General features: G+C 37.8%; 1 protein-coding gene across 1 annotated transcript; it reads right to left on the bottom strand.

Annotated features, from left to right (window-relative positions):
• Positions 1-3271: 3271 nt before the first annotated feature.
• On the bottom strand, positions 3272-11414 carry ALG10 (ALG10 alpha-1,2-glucosyltransferase). Its single transcript, XM_024575642.3, has 3 exons — positions 11092-11414; positions 9561-9758; positions 3272-7863 (listed from the first exon to the last, which is right to left on the bottom strand). The coding sequence occupies exons 1-3, from the start codon at positions 11272-11274 to the stop codon at positions 6808-6810; spliced, it is 1437 nt and encodes a 478-aa protein (XP_024431410.2). The 5' UTR covers positions 11275-11414; the 3' UTR covers positions 3272-6807.
• Between the last annotated feature and the right edge of the window lie 1578 nt (positions 11415-12992).

A 12992-nucleotide genomic window follows, 5' to 3' on the forward strand; every position in this document is an offset into this window, starting at 1 on the left:
GTGCCTTGGTGTTAGAACATATATTTTTTTTAAATTAAGCTTTCCTAGTTAATTTTTTTTTTAATTCCAAGTAGGCCATGCTTAACTGACAATTCATTTAAAATAGGAGTCTCTTTGGAGAAACTAAGTATTAATTTTCAAACAACTCTGCTCCTCCACTTTGTAGCAGGAATCATTCTCATTAAAACAAAGGTCTTTATTTCAATGGAAATTAATATTGTTAAAAATCCAAATCTGAGGTTTTTTCCCCCCTTATTTTCATATGTACACACTCCTCACTTTGAGATACCATCACAAAGACGAGAATGGAAGACACAATGGCAAATGGAGGATTATCTGCCTCTGGAAGACCCCAAGTGAGTGTGGGCCTCATATTCCCGACTATACAAATAGGGAATATAGCCACATTCTCCATAATCATTTTTTTTCTAAAATGTTATGAACTTGAAGGTGGATTGTGTGCCCCGCCCCAAAACTGAGAGTAGATGATGTGGATTCTGAGTCAGCCTGTCTAGGCTTGAATACCAGCTCAGCCAGTTATTTTGTAATCTCTGGAAAAACACTTAATCGTTTTAACGTCAATATGGGTCCTCATGTCAATGTAGATAAGTTGAAAATATTATTGATTCCATAGGGTTATTATGAGGCATAAATTATGTGGGTACGGCAGCCACTTAAAACAGTGGCTGAAACAATACTATATGGATTTTTGAATTTGTCATTGTTGTCACTGTGGCAAAAGATCTTGACTACGCCGTATGAAGTAAAAAATAATATATTAGGTTAAATCACCCAATGCATGATTATAAAACACAGATGATTTTTTAACATTTGCCTTAGCTTTAAACAATTAAAACATTTTGAATGACATCATAATAAGCATAGATGCTAAAAATTACCTTGTAGTTCAAAATTTAAAACTGAAAAAGTTAATTCAGATATTAAGAAAGTTTATAATACAAGAATAATTGGAAACATAGCACAATATCACCACCTGGTGGACAGTGCATTTAAAACAATTTTGTAGATTGTGTATACCCCATTCATCTTTGGGGGGAAACCTTTTCAAAAGAAGCACATTCTCTTCACTAATGTAAGGGAAATTAAAATGATAGGAAACAAATGAAATACTACATTAGCAGTGCTCTCAAACACTATAGCTAAAAATATCTTCTAAGTTCTATTTCTCAACTTTGTTTCTAAAACAAGGTTAACAGTTTTTGTTCGGAAATTTAAAGCGTATCATAGACAGCAGGCACGTCACCAGCTATTTCGCCATGACTTACCAATTAATGCAAAAAACACTGGCTGTAACAAACTTATACATTTCAAATCATAGGATTTTGAGGCATCTTAAAGAACCTATTTACTCTACCTACTTACCATCTGAACTTCTGAAGCATCCCTGATGAACAGAAATCTTGCCTCCACTGAGGGAGCAGACGTACTTTTCCCTGGGTCCATTTCCCACAGACACTAAACGATTAGAGAATATGGGTTTTTCGTACGTTGAAATTTGCTGGTCCTTCTTGACTTATATTTTAGGGAATATAGAATATTCCAAATCTCCTTCCAAATAAGTATTCAATTATGAGGACAGCTTATTAAGTTATAAGATATCGGCTTCTCCAAGTTAAACATCCATGTATTTTTATTCTTTTAGCCATTTCTCTTGCAACATAAAACATTCACCATCTGTTCATGCTTCTTTAGTTTCTAGCACTTCTAAAAATGACTACAACCAGTACAAAAATAATATGCCGTGAACGGTCTGGCTAATGCAGAGGGAAGACAGGATTACCGCCTTTCTCTCCATATTCTACTTCTCTTAATGAAACCTTTCAGAGGGCAGAGTAGCCGGTCAGAAGTCTCGGGAATCAGGCCGAGCGATGAAGTGACAGCGTGACTGCTGCAAGTTACCTTATCTGTTGATCTGTTTTCTTCAGCAAACAGAAATCAACATTTGCCTCAGAGCAGTGTGAGTGCGATCAGGTCAAAGGTGACAGTGATTGTGAATCAGCCAGGGGTATCACACGCAGAGCGCTGCAGGTGGTCTATGAATGACAGCAGTGATTTTGCATGTGCCACACTCACACACACACACACACACACACACACACACACACACACACGTATGGTTCAAGTGAACTGAACTGATGCAAGGTCCTATCAGTGTGAAAAATCAATACAGTATTTAATATTTCCTCATTGGAAAAGTACTGCATTTCTTTTGGCTAGATGGTGATATACTGACCTCAGATTAACACTAAATTCATTGAATGCTCATTTTTTATAAAGCGCAATATATTCTTGGATTACTTCACTGTGGCAAAATCTCTCACCCTAGAAATGATTTCCAAACGTCAAAGAATTTAGTGCTGGATTCATGGATGTGTTTTTTTTTAAGTGTAACCTCAATATATCCCTTTTTATTATAACTTTCTCAGGTATACAAGGTTTAATATATTAACAATGTTTGTCTTGTCAATATTTAAATACATAAAAATATGCTAAATAAAAGATAATGAACAATTATCCCTAAAGTAGTAAAATTCAGCCTAAAACACAAAATATTTGTAATTGGTTGAAAATTTTCATTAAATATCTAATAACCATCAATTGTACTATAATTTAACAGTCAAGTTACTTTTCTGACTTTAAACAGCAACAATTTTTAAATCACATCCTATTATAAACCTGTAACATATTTATAAGAAAATATTTAACTACTAGACACTATAGTAAATAAAAACATTTAACACTAGATCAGGAAATTTAAGCAGAAAAAGTTTAGGATGGCTCTCATTATAAAATACGTGATTTATTTCCTAAAACTAGCTAATGGTTACACAGTAAACTCTTTCTAGGATACCTACTTCTTTGTGTACTAGAAACTTCATTCAGTATACATTTACTCAGTATTTATTATATAATGTACTTATGAATTTTTTTGAAATACGGCAGGTGCTAAATTCTTTTTGAAATAAGGCTAGCAATGTGCCAGGCACTGAACAGTTAGGACAAATAGTAGCTTCATTTGAAATGAAGACCAGATATGAAACCATTTGCCTTATTGATTCCAAAGCTATAACCAAATACAGAAAGTCCTAACCGCCCTGTCAAATGCTTTTTCTATAAGCCCATTACTCCTAAGTCATATTTAGATTTCCATTAAAAACTTGTTTCATGTTATTAGCATGATACATTGTTTCACTTTTTAATGAAATGCTGATTGCTTTAAAGAAATAAATGCTCTCTAACTTAGTGAACATGAATTTAATTCTTTATATGAACATTTTATTGAGAAGTGAGTCTACAGAGATACAGAGAACATTCGGACAGTTGCCAGGTGGGGGTTCAGGGGAATGGGTGAAAAAGGCAAGGAAGTAAAGTGTACAAATTGGTAGTTACAGAATAGTCACAGGAATGTAAAGTACAGCATACGGATACAGCCAACATTATAGTAACTATGTATGGTGCCAAGTGGGTGCTAGATTTATCGGGGTGACCACTTCATAACTTATGTAAATGTCTAATCATGGAGTTGTACACCTGAAACTAATATATTATAACCAACTGTAATTTAAAAATTAAAAAAATAAAGTGCATCTAATATAACAGCTTCCTATTTAGGGGGTATAAATAAAAATTGAGGATCTCTTTTCTTCCCATGTCTTCAATTACAAAGAAAAAAATGGAAAGTGGCCGTTCAACTACTATTGGAGTCACGCCCCTTGTCAGTCAAACTCAGAATGCACCACAGTGCACTACTGATTTGTTAGAAACCCACTACATCGCCCACTCCCTCTTAAGGTACTTTATGACAGACTCAGCACATTCCAGGGGCCAGAGCACTAACAAAGTAACTTCTCTTGCCAAATGACATGCTATGTTTAACCTTAGGAGTACTACATTTCCAGAGAATTTAAATACATAGTCAGATGCATTGGAAAAGATTTCTGGGCACCCATTAAGAGAAAATATAAATCCTATGTGAGGAAACACAGCATACTTGAACCTTACTAATGCTATACAAAGACAGTATGTACACTATACCGATGAAATTTGATGTAGGGAAAAAAAGTTTACACGGTTTTATTATTGGGCCTAAACACGCATGGTCTAAATCCGTTTAACATACTTTAATATAAACCTACTTACACACTTTAATATAATTGCAAGGCTCCACAGGCTCTCTAGCTTATCAATACTTATTTTATAATCACCTTTTAATCAAGAATTAAGTCTAACTTTTTTTTAAAACTTCATATTGAAAATATCTATTTGATAACTCTTTAAAAATGTTTAAAACACAAAGAACACTTAGGATATGTCTCGAAGCAATGCTCTATAGCACCTGGGAATTCACAGCATTCTTTTCTAACATGTTAAGTACTATATTTTATGTACTTTATAGAAAACATCTAAGATTAACCTGTTTTCTCTGACTGCAGATTTTTCCCCAAAACGTCTCCTAACATAAATAGGAACTTAAAAATTAACTGCAGCAGCCCTGGCCGGGTAGGCAACCCATCGATGTCTCTCTCCCCCTTTCCCAGCCACCTCTCTCCTTTTCTCTCTCTCCGAAAACACCCTCAGGTGTGGACTAAAAACATATTTAACTGGACAGTGCTTCCCCCTGTCTATGGGGTGGAATGATCTCATTTTTGCCACACTAGATTAGAGAGGAAAAGTTTTTCCATCAGATATATTCCTAAACATAAAAAAGCTTTTCATATCAGACAAGAAGGCTGTTTTTCCTAAATCACACATATTTTGTTTTCAATTTTGACTTCCTGGAATTCAGACTGTCATAAATAATAAGTTCTTTGAGTGTGCTTTTTTGTCAAATTTTAAAAAAGTTTGGGTACAAATACTTGTCCTGCAATCACGGTTTTAACTGAAAATGCATCTACTTTCTAAGGACTGAGTGGAGCACGACAAAAGACTGCTCTGTATTTATTACTCAGCTGCACTTGTAACGTTCACCTGTACACAATTTCATAATTGCAAGTGCACAATACTTTCCAATCCCACTCATTATTTAAAACCCAGAGAAAACATTATTCAAAACCAAAGACAAAGTAATTTGTTCACACAGCTATTTAAAAAAGTTTACAAACATAAAATGAGGTTAAACCATGAATTCTATTCACAGTTCTAAGTTTACATGTCAAAGTAAACATGTCCAAATAGTACTTTTCTGTAGTGGAATGACAACCCAATGGATGTACTCAAAATAGCAGACACAGAATGCAAAAACCAACACACAAAAATCCTACCCAAGAAGTTTTTCCCGAAGCTACGAAGACAGACAAGATCAAATGATTTCTAAACTTCCTTTCAATTCTAACTCTTCTTGTACAATGGAATCAAATACCAGTTATCTTTAGTTTTGTATTTATGTGACCTTGAAAGTCAGTTGTTTTAACCTCAGTAAAGATTTTATTTAAACTCTCTAAGCAAAGAAATTATTTCCTACACTTTTATAAAGTTTATCCTAAAATCTCCTTTGGTAACTTTAGTGGGTTGAAAAGTGTCCCACAAAAACATGTCTCCTGGGAACCTGTAAACGTGACCCTACTTGGAAAAAGGGTCTCTGTAGGTAATTCTGAGTTAATGTGGTCATGAGACCACCCTGGGCTAGGGCGGGCCTCCCATCTCATGACCGTGACCTTGTAAGATAAAGACAGGACAGAGGGGAAAGCTCGCTGAAGACAAGGGCAGAGAGACTGGAATGAAGCATCTACAAACCACAGACCAGCGAGCACTGCAGACGGCCTCCAGAAGCTAGGGCAGGGGCAGGCCACTGATTCGCCCTCAGAGCCTCCAGGAGGAACCATGCCTGCCAACACTGTCACTTTAGATTTATGGCCCTGAAAATGTGAGACAAATTTTTTTTGAGCCACCAAGTTTGTGGCAATTTGTTATGGCAGCCAAAGAAAACTCATACAGTAACATATTTCAAAAAAAAAAAAAATCCCTTTTAAGAGGCATTATCATCAACAGTTTATCTTTGGCCATCACATATTTCACATTAGGAATTAGTGAAAGAGCTTCACCATTATCAAGAACCAATCATTTAAATCCTCGGTAGACAGAGATGAGCGTCAAATTTCTAATATTTACTATTGATGACTATTTTATCTTATTAGTAAAACTATTTTTACTGAAATGTTAAGCAACTTTTCAATTAAGAATATTACCTGATCATTTGTAAATGTTTTTCAAATATTGTCTATTGCTTTCTGAAGAGAATACGTAAGTTCCAGTATTACTGTATTTTGCCGCATGTAATGCGTACCCATGGTTTTTGTGTGCATTATATACCGGATTATTATACACATAATTATACCCATGGTATGTAATCATTATACCAGTGTATAATGCGCATCCTTATTTTTTCCTCAAAAAATTGGGCAAAAAAAATGCGCCTTATACATGGCAAAATATGGGTATGATACATGCCCAGTTTTCTTAAACTTGTATCTGTAAAATGCTTCCAGGCTTCTAAGTGGCCAGCAGTCCCAGAGGTATAGTGAGACAACCGTACACAACTGGATTTTCCCGTTACTCCTCAGGTTTATGGAGCAAGTCTTAAACTTTTCTAGGTTCTTTACCACTTCACCCCCTTGGATTTGTTACGTATGTTTAAAACACATATATCCAATGCTTAAAAATAAAATCTGATTGATCTGAGGATCACCACGGTGCCTAAAAGAAAGTCTGTAATTTTTACCTGCTCAGTTGCTCCTGTAGAAATGCCAAACACTAAATCTATTTTGAGAGTTCAAGTTATCTGTGATATTACCACATAAACCTCTGAGTGTCCTGACTGTTTGGCCACTGAAAAGTCTTGTTGAGAAAGATATAAAAAGTTAGGAAATTAACAACTGCATAGCAACCCAGCTCACAAACAAGTCTAGATATGGGTGGCAGAGGTATGTTAAGCCTATAAATAACATAAGGTAAAATAAAGTAACGAAATTCTAGCAGTTTCTGAGGTACTATAACAGTAAATAAGCATATGAAAAACATTAAGTTCCAGAAAACTGACTTTGATTTCAATGAGTCAGCTATACTCCAACCAGCGAATATATAGACTGGAACTAACAAATATTTCATAATTTCATATCTTTGAAAAACTCTTTTCCACACGTAGAATGTATAATGTCTATTATCGGCTAACAAGTACTTATGAACATAAGTGAATTTCCAAACTAAAAATACAGAAACTAAAGTAAGCACAAAAAACTGAATTCTACGTTTCCAAACTAAGCAAAGAAAAGCTTTCATTTTGCTGGGAGACAGCAAGTGAGGAAAGGAAAAAAACAGGGTGAAAGAGAAAAAGTAGAACAGCTGGGGGAAATGGAGACAGACTTCGTGACTGCTCCGATCGCCAACCACAATCCCACCATTAACTACAACAAAAACACAGAACAGAAGCATTAGAAGGATGTATGGCCAAGTTAGAAGGAAAAGCATACTCAAGTTCTTAAAGGACATGGAATAAACCAAAAGAAACTGAAGAATTTTCCTGAATTCTGAAAAGGGTCCTTTAATAAGGGGAAGCCTCTCTTCCTTCTTCTTCTGCAGCTCAGTTTTCCAAGCTTCGGTTAACTTCTGTGCGATGATGTTTCCTGCGCAGAACGCAGCCCAGACGATGTTTGTCTGACGAAACATGAAGCCACAAAATCCAAGCAGGGCTGACGTTTTGTGATTTCCATAAAGACACATCACGTAGGCAAAAAGAGTAAAAAACATGGATCCTGCTTCTGTATAATAAAGGAAGTTAAAAAAATAGAGTGTAGGAAATACTGCTAGGGTTAATGTTGACAAGATTCTCTGGATACTTGAGCCAGCCTAGGAGGAAGAGAAGTCACAGTTAACATTATTTTCATCATGAAACAAATATGCGTTTTCTGTTGAGCTAATGAAAAGACTTCTTTTTTAAAAACCTACATGAATCTTATATAAATAATATTATTTAATATTAATTTTACTTCTGGCTTTGCAAAAACACAGTACATATTTATAAGAACACCCTGGCACTTTCTAGTTACACTTGTCAGTTGGGAAGCCAGTAAGACAATAAATGTGGGTGCCAAAACGTCTATGGCCCAAAATACTTTGAATCCTTCCACAACACTCAAGTTCTTGTGTACAAGACACTGAACTAAATGCTGTGGGGAACATGAACAGACGAATGGGACACACTCGCGCAGGTGGTCGCACTCCCCTGGGGCTAAGTCTCAGCACCTCCAATGAGCATTCACTTAGCCAGCTTCACCAATTGCTTTTAAGGGTATCCCTTCAAAACTCTGCACTAGAGAATGTAAATAGGTGTATAGCATACATATACTACCATACCCAATGATCTTAATATTTCATGTTGAAGTTACAGGTATTTTCTTGAAAATATTGGGCTCAATCTAAAGTTAAATATCTTTTCTTAGCCTTTCTGACATACTATTTTGAATTTGAAAGTGTTCTCGCCTCCTTGAATTGTAGCTTTCATTAAATCTAAATCACCAAATCATACCCAGCCTTGATTGAAATTAAGGGCTGTCCATTACCTCTCAAGTTCAAAATATTTAAAGATGTTCATGACTTCACTCCTATCTACTTCTCCAGCCTCACATCTTTATACCATTATAATCCTCCAAGTCCAAACACCAATTCCCTGCGTCTGCTGCTCAGGCTTTCTACGGGTGCCTGTGCTTCTCCTGCCAGGATTCAGTCCCACCCTAAAGCCCTATCTGTTCATCAAGATTCAGGTCTGGTACCATCTTCTCTGCGAAGCCTCACCCATGGCCACCCGCCTCTCCCTCCCAGACAGCCTGCAGTAAGTGCTGTGCTCCTTCTCTGTATCCACATAGTGTCTTTTCCCCACCTCCCTCTCATTTATGCTACTGAAATAATCTCTTTAGGTTAAACATAATTATAGTATTTATAATGAACACTTATGAGTCCTTACTACAATATTACATCAGGCACTATTCTGAGCACCTGCCATCATTAATCTCTTTTACTGTTCATAACAGTCCTATGAGATAGATTCTGTATTATTCCCATTTCACAGATGAAGACACAGAATCACTGAGGGGTAACCTGCCTAAAGTAAGATAATTAGTAAGTGGATAGAATTCAGATCAAGGCAATTCAGCTCCAGGGCCAGCATTAAGTCACACAAAAATCTCTCAGTTAAAGTCTGTTTCCCCTAATGAAAATGTAATTTTCTAAAACAAAACAAAGCAAAGCAAAGATTGCCTCATTTACCTCTAGTTTCAGTGCTTAACATATGGAGTAAGCTCAGTAAATATTACCGTAATGGGTTTGATTCATGAACAACCATTTACTTTAGATTTTATAAATATAAGTTATTTAAGTATTTAAACATACATTTCTTCTAAAATGGGGTGGGGGTCTTGCTTTAGCTTTACAAAATATACAAATACCAAGTATTAAAGATGTTTCCCACCAAATGTCATAAAATCAACTTATCGTAATTGTGAACTTAACTGCATATAAACGTATACTAAATTATTTTGAAAACATACCTTGTGTCTGGGTTGTACCTTGCGGAAAAGCAAATACAGTAAATAGAAGTTGCCGACACTGAAGAGGAGATTCACAAATCTGAGCATTCCGATGGAGCAGACAACGTGTTCAGACCATCCAAAGATCCAGCTGGCAGGCTTGACCACTCCCACTGACAGCAGGTATAAGCCGGGCAACGTAGTAATCATGGGGTCCCACTTAAAAATGAAAGGCTGACAATGAAGCAACTGCAAGGGGACTGACACAAAAATGTCAAGGTCAAAAACATCTTTACCAACAATTGGGCATTGTTAGAAGTTGTTCTGTGAGACAAATAAGTCCTCAGCAGATCAGATGTCGCCTCTAAAGAAAAGTTTTGCTTTTATTTTGCTTTGTGATTGTTAAGGTATCACCAATCAGTACACCACGACTTAAAATCAGTTTCTATTCTTCAGAAGCCCTACTCTTCTGAAGCCTTGTATTTTGGCAATTAAGTCACAAATGCTCCAGTTTTTAAAAGTGTGGAAACATCAGCTGGAACTCTGATGAATTTGGAGAGAAAGCCAAACTCATGTTTGGTGTTTAAAGAGATGAAACCAGAGGCTCCATTATGAAAGGTAACATGTACTGAGCCAAGAATTGTGCTAAACCCTCTGCATTTAATCCTGCAACATACCCTAGAGTAGACACTATCTTTGTCATTTTCAGATGAGTAACCTGAAACTCAGAAATCTACAAGGTCACACAACTAGTCAATAAATTCTGAGATTTAAATTCATGTCTTTCTCTAACTAGACTTTATATTTCTAACCACTACTCAACACTGCCTCACCAGAGGAGGAAAAATAATATGCCTACAGTAAGTCCTCACTTAACATCTGTGATATGTTCTGCGATTTAAATGAAACATAAAATGAAACGAATTTTACACAAGAGTTAAGTTCCTACCACATCTCATCAAGGTTATAAAGAATGTACTTGAACAAAGGAAGTTATTCCAAGGCCTGCTATAATTCATCTTTTTTATTTCTACCTCTATATTTATAGACAAACATGATGCCACTTCATTAGTTGCCACTTTATCCAGTTAACAAAAGGGTCCCCAAAACACTAAGGATGGAATTTTAATAACTTGTCACTTCTTGGTGGCTGAAGACACCCCCTCCTCACCCTATCCCATGCCCAAAATACAGTGAGGTGCCTGACAGATAAGCTAAAGTGAAGTTCTCTGCTACTTCCCAGAAGCTGCCCACGGCCTCACAAAGGGGCAGAGGAAGAAAAACTGAGATAACTATCATCAGTTGCCATGAAAAGGGGCAGTAACTCAGCTCCCTAATGTCATAACAGGACTTCCCAGACCGCAGCTCTGCTGTTTATTCATTCATTTAACAAACATTTCAGAGATCTCAGAGACGGGAATAAAAGATTACCCAGTTCCTTTCATGCTTTAAGGCTGGGAGGGTGGGGCAAAGGGAGCTAAGGATGGGAGAACTAGCTCTGGGGCTGTCCTCCTAGGCTTGTCTCGGGGTGGGGACAGGGTGGGTACCCCACCTGCGAGAGGGAGAAGTGGCCCTCACAGTAGCGCTGCGCCTGCGGCAGGTGGAAGATCTCGTCCATGTAGGGCTCTCGGAGCGCCCGGCTGAAGGCGGAGAAGAGGAGGCAGGACACTAAAAAGGTACAGCTCAGGGCAGCCGAGAAGTAGTAACCCTCCAGCTGCGCCATTCCTGCCCCCATAGCCACTGCCCAAGAACCCAGCCCTGGAAAATCTGTGCCAGATTCTCGAGCCTGGAAAGCTGAAATTTAAACTTGGGCTCGAAATGGGCGCGCAAGGCGGGACTGGCCGGACCGACTGAACATAGCCGGAAGGCAAAGGACGCTGGGAGAGAGCGGATGCTGAGTTTCCGGAAACATCGGTTCACGGTTTCCGGAGTGACTAATTTAGGTAACGGGCCGGGCTGTTGCCTTGTCAATCACATTGATAGGGGCTCACTGAGTGGTCAGAAGCTCCAGGAGGGCGGGTCTCAGAGGAGCTCGCACGCGACGGAGAAGTGCGGCTTCCTGCTTGGAAAAGCAAGAAGCTGCTTATCCTGCAAGCTTTTTGTCCGGCTTGTTCCCATCGCTTAACCAGGAGGTGGCGTCATTTTCTCACTTTTGCGGTTCCTAAGCTAGAAAATTTGCAGACCCCCTCACCCACTCCCCAATCCCCCCCACCCCGCTCCAGTTATTTCTGTATTCTGTAAAATGATGTGTTACTAAAAGTTACAATTCCAAGGCATTCGATTTCATCAACTCTGGAGGGTGGGAGGGGAGCGTGGGTTGTGGAAGCTAATCTGAAGGCCTAGAGAGACTATTCACTGCCAATGAATTTAACTAATTAGAAGATTGCTTAAGTTAAAAGAGAAGCATTTCAAAATGTCGGTAACCTCAAAGGGGATTAGTTAAATCGCCATTCGTGGTACACCCTGACAGCCAGATCACAGCACTCTATGGGAGTTGGGGAAAGCAATTATTTTTGAATTTGGGGTGTTTTCCATACAGAAAGCTTTTTTGTGCCTGTGATTGTTCTTGTTAATTTATTAAGGCGTCCCATTTTTCCTACTAAATAGTAAGTGGAAGCATCCTAATGGGTGGGATTGTGGATGACTTATATTTGTAGCCCCCAAAATGCCTTTCACATTTTATGCAGTTAAATCTGTAGGCTTTTACAGACAATCTAGACCACACATTTCTTGTTCTGGGGCTTGGGAGCAGAAAGTGAAAATATTTGAAGAATGGTGAAGATAAATTATGTCTTGGAATTTTGCCTTGGGCATAGTTGACAATGTTTTGTAGAAAAACGATTTCTTGAGTAACCTCAGTCAGGTTGTGTTTGTTGAGAATACATCAAAAAAGGAGTCAGGATTTGTTTAGAGTTGCAAACCTCAGCTCTTTCTCTGGGTCAAAGCTAATTCAGACTCTCCCAATTTAGGCAAGTTTGTCAAATTAAATGGACTGCCTCTCTATTCAGCCTCCGCTATTTCCTCATTAGCAGGAGAGGTAAGAGGTGAATAAGGGGTGGGACAGGATTTTATTTAAACCATTGGAATAAAATCATGTCAGGATCCTACTTGGCTGTGATTCTTAGCTTTGTTTTCCTTACTAGCTCCTATTTCTTTGAGTATGTGTTGTCCTGATCTGTTTGAGATTATGTCCCCATGATCCAATCTTCAAGAGGTTGATGGGATCTGTAAGTGATTGGCCCCAGACCTCCTGACTTGCTCAGTTGTGATATACTTACTGAGGGGCAGGGGATCTCTACCCTTCTAAAATTTAACTGGGACCTCTGTAACAAAGACCAGCAAAAGAAAGGTATACAAATTTACTTAACATAATTTCATGTGACACTGAAGCCTTCATAAGAAAATAAAGAACCAAAGAAACAGTTAAACCTAAGTGTTTTTATGCTACGTTTG

Source organism: Desmodus rotundus, chromosome 3, assembly GCF_022682495.2.
Source record: "Desmodus rotundus isolate HL8 chromosome 3, HLdesRot8A.1, whole genome shotgun sequence".
Taxonomy (NCBI): Eukaryota; Metazoa; Chordata; class Mammalia; order Chiroptera; family Phyllostomidae; genus Desmodus; species Desmodus rotundus.

What these genes read in the sequence shown, in the direction of transcription:
- ALG10 (XM_024575642.3), bottom strand. Translation starts at nt 11,274, where the DNA reads ATGGGGGCAGGAATGGCGCAGCTGGAGGGTTACTACTTCTCGGCTGCC. An exon ending in GCCACTTCTCCCTCTCGCAG is followed by an intron (nt 9,759 to 11,091) that starts GTGGGGTACCCA and finishes TTCATTTTTAAG; the next exon opens with TGGGACCCCATGATTACTAC. An exon ending in AGGTACAACCCAGACACAAG is followed by an intron (nt 7,864 to 9,560) that starts GTATGTTTTCAA and finishes TCTTCCTCCTAG; the next exon opens with GCTGGCTCAAGTATCCAGAG.